At 34.3% G+C, this 24,034-nt stretch overlaps 1 protein-coding gene across 1 annotated transcript; it reads left to right on the forward strand.

Annotated features, from left to right (window-relative positions):
- The first annotated feature begins 414 nt into the window (after positions 1-414).
- Positions 415-1,368, forward strand: LOC100719869 (olfactory receptor 4C15-like). Its single transcript, XM_013150562.3, has one exon. The coding sequence runs from the start codon at positions 427-429 to the stop codon at positions 1,366-1,368; it is 942 nt and encodes a 313-aa protein (XP_013006016.3). The 5' UTR covers positions 415-426.
- Positions 1,369-24,034: the final 22,666 nt, after the last annotated feature.

Here is a 24,034-nt window from a genome sequence, read left to right on the forward strand (position 1 = left end):
ACAAAGTGTGGTATATTACCCTCCAGTATTTGATATCAGTGGCATGCAAAATTAATGAATTATATTTTTATTATTAAAATTTGCTTTCTTTTTCAGAATCTTCCCAATATTTCACTTCAGGCTGACACCTGATCAAGATGACATTTGAAACAGAAGCTATTCGTCTTCTTTTTATTTGGATGAGCTCCTTTTTCCATACTAAACTTCATCTGTTTCAAAGTATTGAATAATTTATATATTCCTCACTTATGCCTGAGCTCTAAATACTCCTCTAATTATAACTATGTGTCCTGAATGAAAGCAAAAAGCTAAAAATGAGTTTGAATGGGGATAATTGCAGTACTAGAAATTTATGTAAAGCAAATTGTTCTCATAACACCTAAATCAGATGTCCAGAATTTAAGTTTCACCTTTGCTTTGGAAGTCATGAAAAATCAGAGCTTTGTAACTGAATTTGTCCTCCTGGGACTTTCACAAAATCCAAAGGTTCAGAAAGTAGTATTTGTTGTATTTTTGTTTGTCTACATTTCAACTATTGGGAGCAACATGTTAATTGTAGTAACCATTATTGGCAGTCCTGCTCTCCTGGAATCCCCGTTGTACTTCTTCTTGGCTTTCCTGTCCTTCCTGGATGCATGTGTTTCTTCTGTCACCACACCAAAGGTAATTGCTGACTCCCTGTATGAGATGAAAACAATCTCATTTGAAGGTTGCATGGTGCAGCTCTTTGCTGGACACTTCTTTGCCGGGGTGGAGGTGATTGTCCTAACAGCCATGGCCTATGATCGCTATGTGGCCATTTGCAAGCCCTTGCACTACTCTTCCATCATGAGCAAAAGGCTTTGTCATGTTCTGATGGGCATAGCCTGGATAGGAGGATTCTTGCATTCCTTCATCCAAATTCTCCTCACTTGCCAGCTCCCATTTTGTGGCCCCAATGTCATTGACCATTTCCTTTGTGACCTGTATCCATTACTGAAGCTTGCCTGCACTGACACTCACGCCTTTGGCCTTTTGGTGGTTGCCAATAGTGGGTTTATGTGCATTATAATCTTCTCTCTGCTGCTTGTTTCCTATGGTGTCATCTTGTTCTCCTTGAGGAAACACAGTTTTGAAGGGTGGCAGAAAGCTCTGTCCACCTGTGGATCCCACATTGCTGTTGTGGTTTTATTCTTTGTCCCCTGCATATTTGCATATGCACGACCTCCATCTGCCTTCTCCTTTGATAAAATGATGGCAATATTTTATTGCATGCTGCCTCCTTTGCTTAATCCTTTAATTTATACTTTTAAGAATAAGGAAGTGAAAAATGCCATGAGAAAAATGTGGAAGATATTGGTGGTAGTTTTTGATAAAAAATTAAAATGATAAAGTAATATTCCTAAGCAATGTAGATTCAAAATTATTTTATAGAATACTTGGAAAACAAATTCATTGACACCTTAACATATCTTATAAAATTATCTAGTTGATTTCATTCCATGAATGCAAGTAGTACTAAACATATGCTAATACATATAATCTGCTATACAAACAAAATAGCAATCACAAGAATAAATAGCATGTGATCATCTCAATTCATGATGAATAAACTTATGGTGAAATATATTTTCATTCATGATTAAATCCCTCATGGAACTAAATGTATTTAGAATCAAATTCCAATACAAAATAGATCATATACAATAAACTCATATCAAATATCATAATGAATTTTAGAGAAAACAAAGTATTTCTTCTGAAACCAATGAGTAACACATAGATGCCACTTTTATCACTGTGCAGTGGTACCTTGCTTGATGAACTTAGATATTTCCATTTTCTGTTCTCAACCCAAATTGGAAGAAAATTAAATCAGTTTCAAAGGTTAGAATAAACACTGACCTTATAGAGAAATTGGATTCAGTTCTAATTCAATTTGGTTTATGGCCTGAATCATGGAAGAATTGAATTCATGAACCAAGGTATCACTGAAGTAACAGGTAAAGAAATAATAAGAGGGAAAAAAGAAGTCCAATTATTATTATCTGAAGATTGTATGATCCCATTCATAAAAGACCATCGACGCTTCTCAAAAGACTTTTAGATATGATAAATTCAGTAAAGTGCTAGAATACAATATCAACCTTAAAAATCACTTGCTTTTTTGTATTCTAATAATTGTAATAGTGACAAAGAAATTTGTAAAATGATTCTGTTGTGCTCAATTCAAAATATAAACTATCTAGAAATCAATGAAGCAATGATATTTAAAATAAAATTTAAACAGCAGTGAAGTGAAAAATGAAGAATAAACTGGAGGAGATCCACATACAAACTGAATTAATTTTTATTATAGTTGTTAAATGGCCAATAACTGAAATTATCTATTAATTTAATGAAATTCTTGTAAAATATCAGTAATATTCTTGATAGAATTAGGAAAAATAATCCTTAAATCACATGAGAACAGAAAACTTAAGCTATTTTTATAGAAAAATTACAGTTTTGGAAATACCATTATATCTTACTTCAGAATGTCTACAAAGCCAGCGTGACATTGAAATAAAAATAGACAGAACATTGGGATAGAATATAGGACACAGAAATGAACATGTGAATCTACAAATACTTGGTTCTCTGAAGAGTTACAAAATACATGCATTGAAAATTAGACACTTTCTTCAATAAATGGTGCAAGGAAAACTGCATTTGTATGCAATGATGAATTTTATTTCTCACTGTATATGGAAAATCAACTCAAAATGAATTGACCTAAATACCAATTAGAAGCTTTAAGGCTGTTTGAGAAAATCAGTTCAAGATACAGGTACAAGCAATGGTTTTCTGTGTAGGACTTCAAGAACTCAGGTGACAATAGCAAGAATTGCAACAGGGAAGGCATGAACCATAATGCTAAGTGAAATAAATGAGACACAAAAAGTTAAATGCCACATGATGTGTCTCATATGAGAAACCTAAAGCAGAAATAATAGAAGGGGCGAAATAATAGAAAACAACAGGTAGCATTGCAGATCAGAAGGTATTTTGGAAATGTAGGGAGATGAAATGGAAAATAAAAATGATTAAGAAATGTTATGGACATGTGCCAAACAACACTGTGAGTAGATTAATTATGTATAAAAAAAACATGCACAAATAGTAAATGGGAGATACTGACTAATAAATCTATAGAGCAACGGAAACAACCCACAGAGTGAAAAGACAATCTTTAAAATAGGAGGAAAGCTTTGTCAGCAAATCTTCTGACAGAGGATAACTATTTTGGATACACAAATGAATCAAAGGAGAAAATACCAAAGTACCAAGTAACTTGATAAATAAGATAAATAAAAGGAACAAAACACTACCCCCAAAAATAAATAGAAAAGCCATTTTTATAATAAAAAAAAATCAACAACTTTAGCTCTCAGGAAAATGCAAACAAAATCTGTATTGAGATTATTATTCAATCAAAATGACTATAATCATCAAGGATATAACGTTTCACTAAGGGTGCAGAAGTCACTGAGATCATCAAACATTAAAGTCATTGTGGAGTTTCATCAGAAAATAAGTGATAAAGCTATCTTAGACAGAGGCATTTTACTTTTTGGTATACATCTAAGGTAACTAAAATCAGCACACATTGAAGATACTTGTATATCCATGTTTTTACGGGGACAATTCATAAAGTCAATATTTACAATCAACCTAGGTGTATGTCAACAGATAAACAAATATAACATCATGTATGGTGCAAATGGAATATTATTCACCTATAAAAAAGAATGAATTCATACTATTTACATAAAAATGGGTGAAACTAGAGATCATTATGTTATATAAAATCAACAAGATTCAGGGGGGAAAATAACAGTGTTTTCCCTAACATGAGGAACCTAGAAACAAATAAGATGAGACAAAAGTAGAGAGAAGGCTCTGAAATATGCAGGTGTCAGAGGAGTGTGACGAGTTTACAATGAGGGTAAAGGGGAGTGGGTATAGTTAAAGTATGCTATATGCTTATATGAGCATTCACAGTGAAGGTAAATATCTTGCAACATTAGTATGCATTAAGAAAAGCATATATTGAAAAAATATACCATGTGTTTTCTCTAATATGTGTAATCTAAACAGAAATGCATGTGAAAGAACAGTAGAATAGAGTCATTAGGGAAAGGAGACAAGGAAACAGTAATAGGAAGGTGCATGCCATCATGGCACATTATGTGCATGTATGAATAAATCACAGATAAACCCTTACATCGTGGGGATATTGTGCTAATAATATGATTTCAAATAAAACTATTTAAGCTTCAAAGAAGAAAATAAGATTTGCCTTTGAGTTCCGTACAGTATGGATGTGTTATTGTATTCAATGTCAAATTTTCTCAAAAATAATTTAAATTTTGATTTTTTTTTTGTTTTTGTGAGGCATAAATAATCTGGCAGATAAAATAGGTAAAAGCACAAAACCAACAGCTCATCAGTGATGGGCTCTTTCTGCTGGAATCCTTGGAGCCAAATTCCAAGTTTTCCTCAGTCTCAGAGCCATGTTCCCTTCCCTGAAGCAAATGATTTATATTAGTTTTCTTTCAGATCATCCTGAAAATCATTTTAAACATTAGAAGTTACACTTTTTTTATTTTAAAGTGATGGATACTTTACATTATTTTCTGAGAGATAAAACTAAAACTTGAATTAACATAAAATTCTTTGATTATTTTTACATCAGCTGTTTATTTTTCGATCACTCCTTGCTACCCTAGTCTAAAAATATGTCCTTTTTTATCTGCATTGATATATCTATATATTAGCATAAAATTGATTTTTGATATTTAGTAGATATGCAATAGCTTGCACTGTGCTAAACACAGTTTGATTCCTGGGTATTATGCTGGGGTTTGGGGGTTGGGAGCATCTTTCAGTAAACCAAGAGAAGTAAAAGAAGAAAAAAAGGTGCTATTTCTGTCCTAATTGTTTGGGGATATAATATGTTGTGAACACTTGTAAAAATGAAACTATAGAAATTTATCTCAGACAATCATGCTGGTAGAACATTCCAAAATCCTGGGGAGAACTTGAAAGCCTTTCTAGAGGTGTATGGCCTCTCAGTAACACTACTTTGTGTTGAAACTTGAAAAGAAAACATTGGTTTATTTGGTTAACTTTTTTCCTATCAACATACTGTCAAAAGTAGTTTTTGATCACTAGGATATTTCTCTGCCTCCATATTAGTAGGAGAAGAATAGTTGAAATTCTCTTGTTGTGAAGACACAGTTTCTCAGCAGGGAATAGCACATGACATCACCAAAAATGCAAGGAATGATGCATGTTGAGTTTTATAGTTTACAAATTTACTCTTGTTCCTATTCAGAGAAGATGTCAAATTTTTTTGAAGTGCTAAAACCTGTGATGTGCAAAGGCTTCCAAGTTTAAAACAATGCATGGATCTGTCAGGAACTGGGCACACTTGGACTAACTGCATAATTCTTCATCGTCAATGAGAATTATATTACCAAGGCTAAGGCATAAGGAGATAAAAGATATCTGGGAGCCCAGGGTTCACAGCTGACCCAAAATGAGTGTCCAGGGCAGGGAACCTGTTATGACAGAGTGTTCCCAGTTTTCCTGTTTCAGGCAAAGTTTCTGTACTTATTAATTTTAATGGAATGAGGTCAGTCTCATTTTCAGCTTTGCATCAGGACAAATCTAAATAAAGAATCAAGTGCTATTTTTTATGTTTGTAAGAAAACCATAATTTTTGAGTCTTCCTACCAATGAATATGAAACATTCTTGCAGATATATGCATCTTCATTTATTTGACACCCTGATTTTTTCTACTTTATATTTTAGCAATTCACACCAATTGAACTGACTGATGGTGTACAGTGTAATATTTTCATATATGTATAGAGCATGTTATGATCAGAGAAGGTAATTGATCTGTTCATCTTCTCAAGTTCCCAATTCTTTCTGTTAGTAAAATTTCAAACAATCTCTACTAGATTTTGAAAAGTACACTTAACTATTTTCAAACCATGTTACTCTGCTTAACTTTTAAGTTTTGTCATTTAAGAAATGATGATGATGATGGAATATTAAATAAGCAGGGAAATGTGATATTAGAAAAATTCAGGAACATGAATTGATAGCACTTCATCCTTTATTTTTAATGTGTTCTCTAATATTACCCCTCCTTACTATTTAATGATTAATGTTTTATAGTTATTAAATCTTACAATATTATTTGTGTCTTATTCTCTCTTTTTGAAGCACTAAAATTTCAATAAAAATGAAGTACGACAAAACAAAACTTAAACTATAAGATGGTAAGAATTGATTGAAATGACAATTCAGATGGTTGTAGAACTTATTGATGGAATATTATTACTGGATGATATTCCAAATATCTCAATGTGACAAGGAGTGTGATTCATTTCAGATATGGTGTGTATAGGATTATTCTCCTGGGTCATGACACCGCTGTGAAATTTCAATTAACATCTTGGAGTAAGTGTCAGAATACTGAGATGTTGAGTGAGGAAAGTTAGTACAAGAATGAAGACTTCTATGTACAGAAAAAATAATGATATAAGAATGCAAGAAAAAACCAACAGTAGAAAAAACAACATGAAAACAATTTGTAAATGCCTTAAAATAACAACCTAAAATGAACTAAATTCTCCAATTTAAAAAAGTGACTGAAATATTGGATGCAATAACAAGACCTAAAATTTTTCTGCTTTCAGGAGATGCATTTCATTGGCAAACAGAGACAAAGACTTAAGGTAAAAAGATGAAAAATGACATTTCATGAAAATTCAAACTGAATGAAAAAAGTAGCTAAACATTTATCTCATAAAGCAGTTGTAAAGTCAAAATTAGAAAAGACAAGGAAGTTCACTATGTACTAGTAGAGGAAACAATTCATCAAGAACTTATATCAAATATGTCTCAAAGCAAATATTGTATTTGGGCTTTTTGGTTTTTTTATTGTTTAAATATTTTTACTAATCTCTTCTTTGTCCCCAACTTTACACATGCTTCTTTTCTGCACAAACCTTAAGATTTTAAATTTTTCACGTCTGTTTTTGCTCACCATTCTTAATATGAACCTTGTTAAAATTGACAAGCAATCACCATGTTATATTTAATGTGTTCTTTTCTTAAAATTTTCATCCGCTAGATTAATTAGCCAATTTTCTTTATATTCAGTCTCCCACTAATTTTAAGACATGAACAAAATGGATACAAGTTTTGTCCCAGAATTTAAGACTGTTGACGATTAATCCTGTTCCCAATAGAGACTGGGTCCACATCTGACACCCGTATGCTTCAGACCCATCCTACTGCTCATTGCTAGTTTGATGTAGAACAATTTCCTTAGTTTTCATAGGAGAAACATATTTATTGAATATCTTAGAATTTCTATGGAGATTAAATAGTTCAATATTTGTAAAACATAAGAAACCGCGGCTCTGTACTGTAAGAACTAGGATTATTTGTACTGGTTTTCTAAGCATTTATGCCCATCATTTAAAAATATTAGTTATAATAATATGTTCACTCATGGTTCAACTACATAAGAGTTTCAAAACATGAAGTTCCTTTCTTGTATATCCAAAATTATATGAGCACTAAGTATGTGAGGAACATTTTCATTATTATCAAAGTGTAGGTATAACAGTTCCAAATACCTTTAATAGTCATAAAACAGAATGAAATTGTTCATGACATCCGGGATGTTTAAAGTTTTATGATGACAAACAGAAACACAATGGACTTTGTTATGCTCAGAGTTGAAATTAAGAGATATGAAAATCATATATTTATAAATCAGAGGAGTGAGAACAATTGGGAGGAGAAAAATAAACAAATGTTAACATAGACAAGGTCAGTGCTTTCACAAGCAAAGGTGCAAGTAAAACAACACTCATTAAAGTTTGAAATGATTATAAAGATTTGCTTCAAACCAGAATATAATTTCATTGTTATCTCTAGTTCAGTTGCACCGAGGTGTAAAATTATTTTAATAGGTGTTTGTCTTTGAATCTGAACTTCATTTTAAGTCATGTTTGTGATCATTTAGAATTGAGATGGAGATAAACTACTGGGTAGTTTAAAATAATGACAAATTTTATATAGGGTAATAGAAGCATGCATGTGTGTAGAGAACATCAATAGGTCTTATCTTGACTACCACACTTCATAATAGACTAGTGACCACCTGAAGAGACTGTTGAGTATCAGTCTGAAGCAGCTTCTATCTGAAGAAATGAGGTGGACCTGAATAGGCATAGGTTGGTGGCAAAGATGACCTGCAAGCCATCTCCCATATGGGGTCAGTCATAGCTATAAGGAGATGTTCCAGGAGGATAAATTCAGTTTCAAAAACACCCATTAGAACGAGAAGTTATAAATCATGGCTACCCCAGGAAAGTTTTTATAAAAGTCTGTATGTTTTTATTATTTTCAGTGAATTGAATATTCTTTTAATAGAAAGATCTACTGAATGTTGCCTAGCCACAGATTTCATACAGCACTTGTGTGCATTAAATGTTGAAGATTTCTTTTTCCATTCATCAGTTAAAAACTAGAAAACAAGTTCATGAAAACAATATTACTACCTCACAGTACAATCATATTGCCTAGCTGAAATTATACAACAGAAGTAGTGACCCTGACCTTGTTGCCAAAATGCACTTTAGAACCTGTTATCTCTGTTTCTCTGGAGTTGAATTTGTGCTGCAAGAGTGAGGTTCAAGCATGCAATAGGTTGTTCATTTGTTGTTTGAAACAGAATTTTGATCTCTATGCCTAACTCCTTTCTACTGAATGAAGAGGAAAAGAATTGAGATCCCTTCCATCAAGAATTTCATAGAAGTGTGGTCTTTCTAGCATTTTTGTCCAACTGTAAACACTTTAAGATTCTTACTCTTCTTTTTTGTGCTTTAATACAACATATTGATGTAAGGGATCAGAGAAAATACTGAAGAATCAGAAGGCAAATATCCCAGTCACTCATATGCACAAGTTGACAACAACAGATAGGTATGAAGATAAAAATGTGATTGCTACCAACGAGAGCCTTGAAACTTTATGAATTATGTACACATTCTAATGCAGTCTGAACCAGCATCCATCCTCAACATATATAGGTTTATTGTGAAACAGAGATGTTCCTATTCAGCTTACCTACTCATCTCTCAAAATTATGAACATCAAACATGAAAATGTGAAAATATTGCTTATGAGCCCTACCATTTAGATTTATTTTGTGTTCTTATTAAAAGCCAGTCATTTTACTGAAATAAAGCTTATTAGTCATCTTGAGAGTTATTTCATCTCAACTTTATTTAATTCAGACACAATTTAGACACAATCAAAACACAATTGACTTTATACCTGCCTGTACATGTTTCTGAAATATGTCAGTCAAATATTATATATGGGTGGATATTTGTATATGCACACACACATATTACTTAAAAGGAATAAAATAATTTGTTTTATTTTGTGAATTAAAGTAATCTAATTAGTGAATACCACGTGAAGTTAAAAAAATTAAGATGTTAATAAAACTAAGAAATACACAATTGTGTGTAATAGTACCTGTCCTTCCACTTTCCTTGAAACAACTACTTCTATGTTGCTTTAAGGTTCATTCCTTCATCCAATCTACATGATAAGCTCCATATCCATTTACAAACTAACCCCAAGGAAGTATGAGCATAAAATATACCCTAAATGCTCACAGTGTTCATCAAACTCCAGCCAGTTTAGGCTAGGGCAAAAATTTTAAAAAGTATAAATGAAATGAGTAAGAACCTCAGCTTTAGGCTCATGCAGACCTGAGTTCTAATCTGGGCTCTTATTCTATGCATAGAACAGCATACTTAAATTTCCATCCCCGCAGGCTGTCTGTGGTTTAATAAGGGTGTCTATGGATAGGCTTCTTGTAAGAAATAGAGGAGGTCCCATGGGAAATCACTTATGCAATCAGAAGTTTGGCAGAGCATGGGGAATGCGTGAGAGACGTTATGGCCAATGACATAGAACACAACTGTCAATATTTTTACTCCTAATTCCTGCTTTGCCAACAGCCAAGGCTGAGAAGTATTTTTTTCTCTTACATATTTTATAACATAAAATACTGATCTTTAGTCAGTTGAAGTGCAGAAATAGTGTTTTGTCACATTTACTGAACTTTTAAATACCTTTGGAAAATATGATCATGACCCTCAGACCCATGGCATCAACTATTGTCCAGATACATTATCACACAAAGCAAAGCAGAGAGGGGAGGTTGTGGGAAGGAAGGTGAAGCTCTAAGTTAATCTAATATGCTACTGGATCCCCTAAATGTTCATTTGACAGCACTATTCCCCTTCTTATTATCTTCCTGAAATAATTAAAAACATCATATCACTGCAATATAGTCATGCCCATTTTTATGGCAACACAATTTATAATAGCTAACTCTTGGAAACAGTTCAAGTGCTCATCATCCTACAAATGAAAAAAAGATTTTCTTTTCAATAATGGAATAATACTCGGCAATAAAGAAATATAAACTCAAATCATTTCTAGGTAAATGGATTCACCTTGAGAACATACTCTTCAGTGAAATAAATTGAACACACATATGTATATATTACATTATTTATTTGTTGTGAGAAAAAATGTAAGTAAAAAGGAAAATGTATACTAGATATTGTGAAAAAGTCAAAATGAGAAGAAATCAGCAAAAATGTTCAACTGGGAAAGGAAACTTGGGAGAAAGAGGGAAAAAGAAAGGAAGGAAAAAACGAAAATGAAAACAGGGAAAAATGGAAATAAGTTTTTGTAAATAAGAAGGTTAAGTCGAGCTGAAGGGAGGGTAGATGAATGGGAAAGAAAAAGAATTAAGACATATCATGTACAAGTACAATTTTCCCATGCTTCATGTTATCATTATATATATCTAAACTGTACAGATAAAATTAATTAATAAAAATTTAATAAAGATTATTTTTAACTTCTGTTTTCTTGAGTATTCTAAACTCATTTTAATCTTAAAATATTTATGCAATATAATTCAAACAACTCCCCATTATTCCAATTATTTCCAAAACTAACATCAAAAAACAAATGTGATAAAGAACATATAACAGATATTGTCAAAGTGAAAGAGGAAGAATCTGCTCAAAAAGAAAGTACTGGGATGTGGGAAAGGAGAAAGAAAGAAGGAGAAATGGACACATAGTGCTCTTGAAGTTCTTGACATGGAGGACTTTGAGGATGAGAAAATAAAGAAGACAGAAAGCTGGGGTCAGGTGGAGCACTTACTCTCCTGATGAGAGGAAAGAACTGCTCAACCACTGAAGCACATTTATTTATATACTCCACACACTCTGGAAGAAGAATCTCACCTTGAAAGCCTGCTGCCTAGTAACTTGTTTGTCTAGTGGTTTTGGCCCTTTGCCTTCTTGGAGCTGTAACAGATTATTTGCACGGCTTGTTTTAGGCTCTCTGTGTTTTCAAGACTGGTCTTGATTTTGCCCTATACATGGGATCAATCTCCAGCTGCAGTGGCTCCCTACATATACACAAGCTAAAATATTATGCTACTAATCTCTATTAGTTCATACAAGAAATGTGTGCTTTCTTCATTTGATCATTTTTTCACGCCTATATTTTAATCTGAACAACTAGTTGGAAGATGACAATATACAATATATTAATGATTATTAAAGTACTACTTTGTTTTAAAACTTTGTATTATTGCTTTTATTTGTTTTCATTTTAAAATAATGTTTTAGAAAATAATAATATAGTTAACTTGTAGTTTATGAACAAAAAGTTTGGTTTTAAACCATTTAAAAGATGACTGTCATGGAGATCTGCCTCCACCTGCTGGGTGCTGCAACCAGAAAGCCCTTTCCTGTAGGCAGCCAGAATGGGCAGGGACAGCTAGATAGATCTTCCTCCACTTGCCAGGCACCACCATCACAAAGCCCTTTTCTGTAGGTTGTCAGTGCAATCAGGATCTGCCTCCACATGCTGGGCACCACCATCAGAAAGCTATTTCCTGCAGGCAGCCAGTGTGGGAAGAGAGAGCCAGACATATTTGCCTCTGCCTGCTGGGCACCACTATCAGAAAGCCCTTTCTTGCACGCTGCCAGTGCTGGCAGAGCAAACCAGCAGATCTGCTTCTGCCTGCTGGGTGCTACCACTAGGAAGCTTCTTTTTGGATGTGTTGGGGGGGGGCGCGCTTCCAGCAGGAGCAGGTACACACACACACAGCTAGGTAAACCTGTGCATCTGTAGACCACCTTTGGAGGTCCCTGATTCCTTCAAGCAGTGATTACTCACCAGTGTAATCAGACAAACACACTTCTGTGTGCCTGCCACCATCATGGAAGTCTTAGTGCAGCCCCATCTCCATGCAGTCCTGATCATCAGAGAAGTCCAGTGTAGCTGCACAAGTCTGGAGAAGCCTGTCTCACACCCAGAAACCTCCCTATAAATCTGGGGTTGGAGGGACCCAGGTTGAGGTCCTATTCCCCTACAACAGGAGGGGTAGCTAACGTGGGAAGTGCTTGCGGCTGCACAGTCAGTTGTTGGAAGGCACCTAGGAGAATGTCAAGACAAAGGAGCAAAAGGCAATCTCAGACCTTTAGCCCACACAGAACAAGTCTGGAAAATACAGCCATGGTAGAAAATGGAAGTCACACACCTGAAATTTCTTTTTTTTTTTTTTTTTTTTTTTTTTTTTTTTTTTTTTTTTGTCTTTTTCATTTTTATCGGTACCAGGGATCGAACTCACGACTGCCTACTTGCAAGGCAGGCGCTTATGCCGCTGAGCTAAATTCCCAGCCCCTGAAATTTCTGAGAGGATAGCAACTGAAGTAAAGAAACAATTTCATGAGATTGTAAAAGGAGTAAAATCAGAAATAATGTCTCAGGTAAAAGAAGAAATCACAAACATACTGAAAGAATTGCTCAGCATGTCTAAAACAGACATAAATTTTAAAAAGGGGATCATGGGAAAATGATAGAAATGTTGAATAAATATAGAAATGAGTTACAAGGCATGAAACAGATTCAAAGAGAGATCCAGGAAATTAAAAAGTCCTTTGAAAGCTGGCAAACTACTTGAAAAAGAGTGAAGATAGACTTTCAAACCTTGAAGATAGGATTGCAGCTAGTATTTTGGAAAGGAAAGATCTCATATGAGTAACAAGGAATCAGGAATAAAACAATTGAATGGCTGCAAGCAGGTGCAAGGAAACCTAATTTAAGAGTGATAGATGCTGGTGAAGAAGCAGAGGTCAACACAAATGAAATTAAAAGGCTATTAGGAGAAGTAATAGCAGAAAACTTCCAAACATGGGGAAAGGATCTGGCATGCCGTAAGTGAGGCGTATAGGACTCCAACTAGTGACAACCAAAGTAAATCTACACCTAGATATATAATAATCAAGATCTGTGAAATTCAACATACAGACAGAATAGTAAAACCTGTTAGAGAAAAGAGACAGATCACCTATAAAGAAAATCAACCAGAATCATAGAAAATTATCAGCAGAAACTGTCAAGTGAAGATTTTGGAGAAGTGTTTCAAACCATGAAATAAAATAAATTCCAACCCAGATTGATATAACCTACAAAAATATTTTTTAAAATTTATGGAAAAATAAGATATTTTGATGATAAAGAACAACTGAAGGAATTCATGTGTACCAAACCAACCCTCAGAGAGTACTGAAGGATTTAGAGCGAGATAAAGATGACCATGGTTACAGGAACAGCGGCAGAGGAGGATCTCCAAACATGACAGGAAATTGAATGAAGGGGAAAAGTCAAGAGCCAACAACAGGAGGATAGCATGGCAGAGACAAACCAATGTACGCTGGTTTTAACCATTAATGAAGACGGCTGCAGTTCAGCAATAAAAAGAAACACAGGGAGAGTGATTCAAGAAACAAGATCAATCGATATACTGTATACAAGAAACACATTAAAATGGAAAGTAAATTAATAGAGTGAAAATCAAGAGAGAGAAAGCAATTGTTCCACATGACAGGAGACCAGAAAAAAAGCAAGAGTAACTTGCCCATCAACCACAGAATGGATAACAAAAATACTTTCCATGCAATGGAAAGCCGCCCAGCTATAAAGTAGAATAATCGCCAGGCTCTTGTAGGCTATTGGAGATCATATTCATGGGCAAAAGAATTTGAACCTGAGCATAAGAACAAAAGGAGTTAATGACAAAAGCAAAATAGTTATTGTAAGAGTGGTAGGGCAGGAAATACCTAGGAGGGAAAGGTGTTAACAGCTGTTAATTTCTTATTGTCTTGTCTTGAGCTTTTGTATCGTTTTCACAATTTTCTTAGGTTTGGCTTTTTTCTGTCTTGTTTTGTTACGTTTCGCTATATCTGATTGTAGGCCCAGATATTTTGAATATAATGGGACATTATTGTAACCATGGTTACCTTTATACTGTTTTGAAGTCTTGTAATACTTTCATTCACTTGTTAAATTGGTTTTATTGTTTTGTTTTGTTTTATTTTATTATGTGTGATGGAATACACAGCTATTTTGAAGAAAATGAGACATTATGGTAGCTGTTGCTGATTTCCTATCATCTTGTTGTGAAGTCATATCATGCTTTTGTTCTTCTGTTTTGATTGCTTCTACCCTATTGTGTTTTATTTGATTTTATTATGTGTGATGGTACAGACAAATTTTTTGAGGAAAATGAGACATTATAATCGCCATTACTCATTTCCTTTTTCTGGATGTGAAGTCTTGTACTGCTTTCATTGTTTTGAATGGTTTTATACTATTTTGTTATGTTAGCTATTATTGTGTGTGAAGGTATGGTCAGTTATTTTGAAGAAAAAAAGAGACATTATATTAGCCACTGTTGATGGTCTGTTGTAAAGTCCTGTGTCACTTGCATTATCCTGTTTTGATTTGCTTTGCTCTGTTTTGTTTTGGTTTATCCTCTTTAAAATAGAAAAAAAAATAAAAATGATTGTCTTGAATGCAATGGGCTATCCTGAAATTAAATTCTACAAGAAGAAAATGATAACATTCAAAAGATTAGTCAAATATAAATAAAATATAGAATTATTCAAATGTGAATGAAATCTGCTATTTTATTGAGAGTAATATAGCCATATTTATTTAACAATCTTGACAAATTTTATTTATGGCATTTTAAAGTAATAATGTTAACAAATGATGAGAAATATACCAGATGTTTGTATAGTGCCTCAGCAAAATTTACACTAATCTCAGCTACTTTAAATGAAATGTTATTTATAAAAAGCCACATGACTCTGAAAGTTAGAAATTTCCACTAAATTTCCCACTACTTGTAGGGCACTGAACAGTGGCTGGATCTCCTCAAATACAAAATAGAAATAGTAACTAGTTTAGCTGCATGGTCTATAAGAAGCAGTATTTCAAAAATGTTTTGAAAGGTACATATCAAATGGCTGGTATGAAATATTGATGAATACATTATTTTTAAGCAGTTTCTACCTCCATAAGTGAGATGGAAATTGAAATGGCTATTGGAATAAAATATGTTCTTTTAAAATTGTGCTACTTTTAAAGTATTTTCATTCTTTATTATTTCTTTCACTTTCCTTCCTTGCTTCTTTCCTTCCTTTCTTGTCTTACTCTTCCTATCCCTTCTTCTCTTTTTTTTCATTCTTGGGATTGGACCCAAGGGTTTTGCAATGAGCTTCAGTCCTAGCCCTTCAGATGTTTCATTATAAGACATGATGTTGTGAAACCACTAGTTTGCCTAGGCTAGAATCCAATTTATGATTCTGATTCCTCAGCTTCCCAGAGTACTGGGATTATAGATGTGTACCACTGAATCCAGATATACATTCTTGTTGCATAAATGGAAAATTCATTAATTATGACAAGTTTATCAAATATACCTATTGCTCCATTGGCATTTAAATATATAGAAGGAATATAGCAATATGTGTGCAAGGTAGTTGCCCTTAACATTAACTTGCTCACTCCCTTCACTCAAGTAATGCCTAAAATTTTCACTTAATTCTACATTCACATTAGCCAGTATCCTTATACCTAAAATCTATTGTTTATCTTATAGTTTTTTTTAGAAAAAAAAAAAAAACTATGTAATTTCCTTTGGGTTATTCTATTTTTAAGCACTAGAAATAATCACATGAAAGGTTAACAAGAAGGGGTGCAAAGGAATGAATTTCTTAATATCTTATACAAATAGGCAGGAATACATCCACTAAGAAAGTCAGGCTTGTTCATGTTCTTATTTTAGTTCTTATCTCTCTCATTTTATTTACAAATTATCATTTGTTTCATTAATTCCCCGGTAGGGTCACTGAGCACTTGGTGTGGTCCCTAAGAGATCATCATGGACCTTAGTTTACCTCTCAAAGCCTTTTATCTTAGAGTAGAAATCATATTTCTCAATTTTTCCCATCCTTCATGTCACACCCTTATCTTCTAACAACCGTCACACAAAGAGTACCATAAATCATTTAGTTCAATGTCTTTGGAAATGTTTAATTATTGCCAGTGATCAAAAATTTGGTCATTTTTAAGAGATTAAATCTCAATCTTTTGGGCCTGGGCTTTGTGGCAAAATTTGCATTTTTCTGATTTGAGACATTCATGCATTACTCACTCCCAAAAGACAGGTATTCCAGAATCAAGTATGAATGTAAGCTTAAATTATGGTAGAAATGGCTCCAGATAATTAGTGAGCTTGTGAAAGGTGACATTTTGTGAGAAATAGAAGTTGGTTGTGTACACTCGGAAAAGATTCATGCAGTGGAATGTAGCAGTAGAAAGGAACAGATGTTTTCTGTGTACATAGAACACTGCTGCTGAAACATACTAGCACATGTGAGGAAAAGCTACAATACATTTAACATTTTCATTTCCAGTGACAAAAATCAAGCCACAGTTCTTTCCATTTTGTACCATGAATCTATACACATGCATATGGAAGCCTGGACAATACATCTGGCAAAAGGCGTTAGCTATCAAAAGCACCCATCCTGTAATAAATTCCCAACAACCACAGTCCCTAAGAAGTATGCTGCTTCCTGTTTTGTTTTCTTTTTTCTTTTTCTTTTGCTTTTCATTTTTCCCCCTTTTTGTCAGTAGCATGCAAAACTTGTTCACTCTCTTGCACTGCCACATAGTGTATACACCATCATTTTCCTGGCTTCGGGAACAAGCTAAGTTATTCTCTTCAACAAACTCCTCATGGCGCTTTTCACGTCTGTGATTTTCACTGTGTAAATTATAGGATTCAACATGGGAGAGAGGACTGCAAAGAACACAGTCACCAACTTGTCCCTGGGGTAGGTTGCCAGAGGACACAGGTAAGAGAATATTCAAAGTCCAAAAAAGAGGAGGATGGCAGTGAAGTGGGAGCCACAGGTGGAGGGGGCTTTTTGCTGCCCTTCAGAACTGTGGGGTTTCAGGGAGCTCAGAATGATTACATACAAGACAAGCAACATGGTCAGAATGAGCAAGATTGGTTGTCACCACCAACCCCAGCTGGTAGGAGTCACTGCAGGCCAGTTTCAACAGTGGAAAGAGGTCACACATGAAATGCTGAATGACATTGGGACCACAGAATGGCAGGTGGACCATGAAAAGAATTTGCACAGCGGCATGTAGAATCCCTCCCACCTAGGTTATCATCACTAAGAGGTGACAAAGGCCCTGCCGCATGATTTTCATGTAGTACAGGGCCTACAGATGGCCACACAGTGCTCATAGGCTACGGCAATGAGGAAGATGACTTCCAAACCCCACAGGACATGCTCCACAAAGAACTGCATCAGCCAGTTACCCAAGGAGATGGTCCTCCTCTATAGAGAAGATCAATGAGCATTTTTGGGATGGTGACAGAGGTGTAGGAGGCATCTATGAGGGACAAGAAAATGAGAAAGAAGTACATGGGAGCAGACAAGGTGGGTCTGAGGGAGATGGTGATGACGGGTAAATTGGCCAGCACAGTAAATAAAAAAAAATGAACAAAAAGACAAGGAAGAGTATTTCTGCAAATGCAGATTCTGTGTGAGTCCCAAGAGAATAAATTCAATCACATAATTGTGAGGTGTGAGGTGACCCACTAGGGAAGTAACACTTTTTTGAGCCCTGAATTACCTATCAAAAGACAAAGATACAAAGTTAATGGTCATAGCACAAAGATAGGTTGATCATTATCTCTGAGTCGCAGGAAGCATGACTTTGGCGTCCCTCAGCCTCCTCATGCTTCGAATGTTCTTTTCCACTTTCCCCATGATTCTCTCTCTTTAGTTGCTCTCTCTGTCACCTATAAACACTCACAAAGCATCAGCTATTGGGTAATTTAATAAGAAGACATGCAGTTACATATATGACCTCTAGATTCTCCATTTCAAATACCCTGGGATTTTGTTATATCCTTCACTTCCCCCATAATTCTGATTCTTCCTCTGTATCTGTGTTTACAAATTATACCCATGAGATTCACTGTGTGAGCTGTAAAGTGTGGCATAGAGGGAAAGCTAATTCCCTCGGCTAGAATTTACATTTGAATGTAGGATTTTAAATTTTAAACTAAAATATGGTCAAATCTATCTTGCAAGACTGTTTAATCAAGCAGATGAGAAAAATGTGTAAATATCTGAGAACAGACTTCCCTGCCACCTGCCATACACATATAATATGCTTTGCTATTTCCTCATGCCATGGTTTATATCAGTGGCCCCTAAGCTACATTCAATTATGGAGTTGACCAAATCTAATGTTTGTGATTGGTTTTTGCCTAGCACTTGGGTTGGTGGTATGAATGCTACACCTGCCTATGGGTGGAGCCAGATTTGATGTAAAGGAGAGAAGATGGTGTGTCTCTCTTGCCAGTTAGAGCCTTGCTCAAGACCATGAACTGCTTTCCACCATGAACACCATGCCTTGGAGCCAGTTGTATATGGTCTGAAATCTCCAAGAATTGTAAGAAATAAACCTTTCTTTCTTTAACTTTGGGCATCAGATATTGCATCTCAGTGATTAATGAAAAGTAATATTCAGTACGTGTAGCATAGTTTCTACCATCATATCTTCAATGCATGGCACATGTAAGTTGACAAATAAATATTTGATGAATCCCCACATTTTCTACATCTTCATGAATACTCGCACCTTCCTGGTAATAAAGCAAGGAGCTCAATTACTTTCATCTTCTCACTCTGTTTTTCCACAAAATGTACCTACTTCTTGAGAAATGTACATCAGTTCTTAAAAGGAAGGGTACATTCCAGCTTAATAGCTTTGACATATTTTATATGTTATGTTAGAAAATATATTCCTGGGTAAATTGACTTTCAAGATAATTACACAGGTAGTTAATATTGTTTATTCTTTAAAATTACATCCCACAGATGATTTAAAACAAATTCACTAAGTAAATTCACAGTTTCAACATTGAACTAAAAAAATTCCTTACAAAATCTTTGCAATACATAAAGATCTATTAAGTAAAAGCAACTCATATTTTCAAAGTTATGAAAATAGAAATGATGTGGAACACAAAAAGTAACAGATTGATAAAGTACCTATAACCTAAAGTTAGATTAACTACAACTTAAGTACACTAATTCAACAGTTATTTATTGGACACTAAATATGAATAGCAATGTATGTTTCTTTATAAAATTCTAAAAATGTCCATGTTAAAAGTTCTTCACATTACTTCTTTTGATATTCTATTATCACACCACAGCGATTCACCCATCCACAAGAGAATGACTCATCCTACTTCTCTGTGTTCCTGCTCTATACATTCTTCTATCTCCTCCCATTCTCCCATAGCATTCATTATTCTCAGGTAAATAATATTGCAACATTAATAGATGGGGGAATTATCCAATTTGGAGAAACCTAAAGGTTAACAAGAAATGAAAAAAAAAGAGCATAAGTACAACAGGAAGTACTCTGTTAAATATGTTTCAGTTGGGAGTGGTGGTGCACACCTGTAATCCCAGCACTCTGGAGGCTGAGGCAGGATCACTATGAGTACCAGGTCTAAATAGGCAACTAAGTGAATTCAAGTCCAGGCTAAACTGTGTAAGGAAACTCTATCTCAAAAAAAAAACAAACAAAAAAATGCTTTTCATTTCAAAATTAAGTGGGAAAATTGCTTTATTTTTTAACAAAGATTAAAATCATCATATAAACATGAAAGGAAATCATCATATATACATTAAAGGACATTACAGCAACTTTGTTACATTAATTTATTCTAAGGAAAACTACTAGGCCTATGTGAAAGAGAGTAGTGTACATATAATAGGATGACACGTCATTTAGGAAGAGCTTTAAAGGAATAAAAATATTTTTTCTCTTTGACTTCAAAACTATTTTCCTAACAATAAAATTTAAAGGAAAATATTTTCAAAAGAATAATTTATAAAATGTGTTGAATGAGATTATGTAATATGTTAGAAAAGTTATAAACTGTGGGCAATGTCCAACATTTGGAAACAAAATATGTAACAAAATAGATTATTTCATATAATAGTATATGTGTAAATTTAATAGAGAGATTTTCAAAATTTGTAAAATCAGAAAATTATTTTGTTGTAATAGAAAGTTTTGGAATGCAAATTTTTAATATTGAGTATGATTCTACTTTAAATATGTTTCAGTAGTAAATAAAAGACCTCAAAGTAGATTTACATCTTAATACATGGAATTACAATTGATACTACCATTCTCAGAACTCAACATGCTGAAGAAACCTGAAAGCCTATGTTGGTGGCAAAGATGGGTGATTATACGGTGTTTTAGGCTCATTTAAATCAGACATTACTCTTATGACTTCCATTAATTATGTCACTTGAGGACCAGGGGCAAAGTTCTGTAGAACGGTACCAGTAGAACGGTGCCAGACTGGCAAGCATAAGGCCCTGAGTTCACTTTTCAGTGTAAAAATAAATAAATAAATAAATAAATAAATAAATAAGTCTCCGCAATCAACTTGTCTGATGTAGCTCTATGGCCAAGGTCCCAGGCAGCTGTTAATTTATGAAGAAATGAATGAAAAGTTATAAGATTAAAAGTGTTAAGCAGCTCAGTTCCCGTTATTCGTTGCTGACTTACAAATGTCACCCCTGGAGGATCCTTTCTATGGAGCCACACCACTGCCACATATCCTATTTGTAGGAAACTTTTTAATTTTCTTAGCTGTGACTAATTAGACGCCAGGGGTATTTTAAAGGCAGATACTGCCACAGCCCCAGTACTTCATCTTACTCAACTTGAACGTTAGGTAGAAACTTCTATGGCCTTCATCTCCTAATCGTTAACTTGCTTCTTAAATTCACACAAAGACAAATTGCTGCATGAAGAGAAAGCAAAACAGTCCTCTGCTAATGAATGCAGATATTTAATAACAAATGGTCTTAGTTTATTATGGAGTTAGCATATTTGGTGTTGTATAAATTAAATGTTTAAGTATGAAACTGACTTTTTAAATATTAATATATTTTGTGTCCTTATCAGCCTCTCCTGCATTGGTAAACATTTTTAAATATATTCTTAGGGAACATACACTAAGCAGTAACTATGACACATATTGTAACAACAACACTTTATAACAGTAGGAATGTACAGTATGTCCTCAAAGTACTCTTCCTTATAACAAATTTTGAAACTAGATTAACATCATGATGATGAAAATAGTTACATTCTCCAACTATCTTCAAAGTTATAATATTCATCTTCAGTATTCAAATGTAATCGAATAATATCTGTATGAAATGGAAAAAACAAGCATCAATATTTCCACTGTTTAACATGGAAAGCAAAATCATGGGATCACATCTTCTATCTATGTAAAATAAAAGCCATGCCTCCTGAGTCCTGGGCTGGGATCCTCATAGTTAGATTATTGTTTGATAATTAGTGTGGCAAATAATGTTTATGCCATTACGAATTCTGAATTTTTTTGGAATTATCTACTAAGTTAAATACATACCAATATTAGAAGTTATTTTTAAAAACACAGTGAATTCAATTAAATTTAGAGATACTCCTAAATATAAAAAGTTCATTCACACACATTCAAATATATTTTTTTAAAGTAAAAGACAGATAGAGAAAATGTGCATATCTCTGAGTTAGTTTTAGAGAATGCAGGCATTCTGAGAAGCATGCTAGAAAACTTTAACAAAACCGACACTGTGTGAATCATTTGATTCATCCAGACACTTAAACACTGTAGTTCTATGACCTTTGTCTTTCATCTTTGTTATCTTTTTCATTGGTGTAACAAAGTGCTCAACATACAAAACTAAAAGAAGAGGGCTTTATTTTGGACCGTAGTTTATAGAATTTCAGTCCGTAGTTCCCCAGCTCCAAAGCAGAAATGCATGGCAAAGGGTGTATCACAGAGTAGAAACAGCTCATAGCAGTGCAGGCAAGAGACAGCAAGCAGTAGCAGCAGCAAAGCTGGCTTCTTTGTCACTTTCTCTTCTATCCATGCTGAAAAGATATTGGTTGCTGTCACCAATATCTACACACCTATTGCTGTCCAGATTGGCCCCTATAATATCCACACTCTTAATCTTGGTAACAGTAATACACCTTAATCTACATTGACACACCTAATTCAGCTACTTTCGAAACTTCCCACCTATAAGCACGTGCGGTTTTGGGGCAGTGGACGTGTAGACAGAACCGTCTAAAGAAGAATATCTTTGTTTCAAAAGAAGAATATCTTTCAACTCAGTAGTGAAAGCAGAGAATTCAACTGGAGAATGAACTTGTGCTTTAACATGTATCATGCCCAACAATAACAGATCAAATACACCCATGATGACGTATTACCTTTTCATCCAACTTCTACTAAAACAAATAAAATAATAACTATATATTTTTTGAGTCCCCATGCTTATTTAAACGAGCTTGCAAGAACCTAAAGTACATTATCTGGAGAAAAACAGATAAACCCAAAATACTGAGAGTTATCCATAAAGGAAAATTTCCAAAAGTAGAATTTTTTGAAGTACAAGGTAAAATCCCTTGGCCCATAGTGATTATATGATTGTAATACATCTGCTAACTAATGTTATATAACAGGGTTCTATGAGTTCTTCAAAAACATGGCAGCTGCCACGCAGGAGGTTTGATCTTTCTGTGTATTATATTCATATTGTGGAAATACACTACATCTTCTTAAAGACACAAATGTTATCCTCAAGAAAAAATTTGTAATTAACGTGAGTACATGGCGATATATTCACTGTAGGGAACTGATGTTTTAAACTTACATATTTTAATGTTCATTTCCCTTTCTTCTCCTTTTAGTTTTTCTCCTCTTCCCTTTCTTCTCTCTTTTAGTTTTTCTTTTCTCTTTTTCTGTCTGCTTCAGATTGGTTTATTTCTAAGTCTTTATACAGTTAATTATCACACATACAGATTAACACTCAGATTACCAGGCCAAAATAACATAAAAAATACATAAGACAATTGTACAAATCAAGGTGAATTTTTGTATATCTTGATCATGATGAATTAGAGTAACTGTCTTAGTTACTTTTTACTACTTGTTGGGACAAAATACCTAAACACCCAATGTTAGGAAAAGGAAATTTTGTTTCTTATAGGTTGGAGGTTTCAGTCCATACTCAGCTGGCTCCAAGTGGCAGGGTGGCAAGGCAGGCCGCCATTCATGGCTAGCTGCAAACAGCAAAAGTGAACTGGGCAAGAAAGAGAGATACATCTTCTTCTCCCCATTACGTTGTATGCTGGCTCCACCCTTAGGCTGGCTTAGCACTCATCCCACCAACCCCAACGCTAGACCGTGGACCAATCACAAATGCTACCTTTGCTCCTATCCATGATTGTTTGTGAATTGGAGTGGAGCCACAGAACCACAAACCCTAACAGTAATTTTTCCCCTAATTTTTGATTATCGGCCTTAGATTTTGAACTTTATTTATATTCAGTTCATCATGCAATGTAAACACAGACTAATGAATTTTAAAATTA

This window comes from Cavia porcellus, unplaced genomic scaffold (genome assembly GCF_034190915.1).
Source record: "Cavia porcellus strain 051 isolate PalLab524CR breed Dunkin Hartley unplaced genomic scaffold, mCavPor4.1 scaffold_17, whole genome shotgun sequence".
In the NCBI taxonomy this organism is placed as follows: Eukaryota; Metazoa; Chordata; class Mammalia; order Rodentia; family Caviidae; genus Cavia; species Cavia porcellus.

Bases quoted from the DNA above. Each gene is read 5' to 3' on its own strand.
- LOC100719869 (XM_013150562.3), top strand. From the start codon at position 427: ATGAAAAATCAGAGCTTTGTAACTGAATTTGTCCTCCTGGGACTTTCA.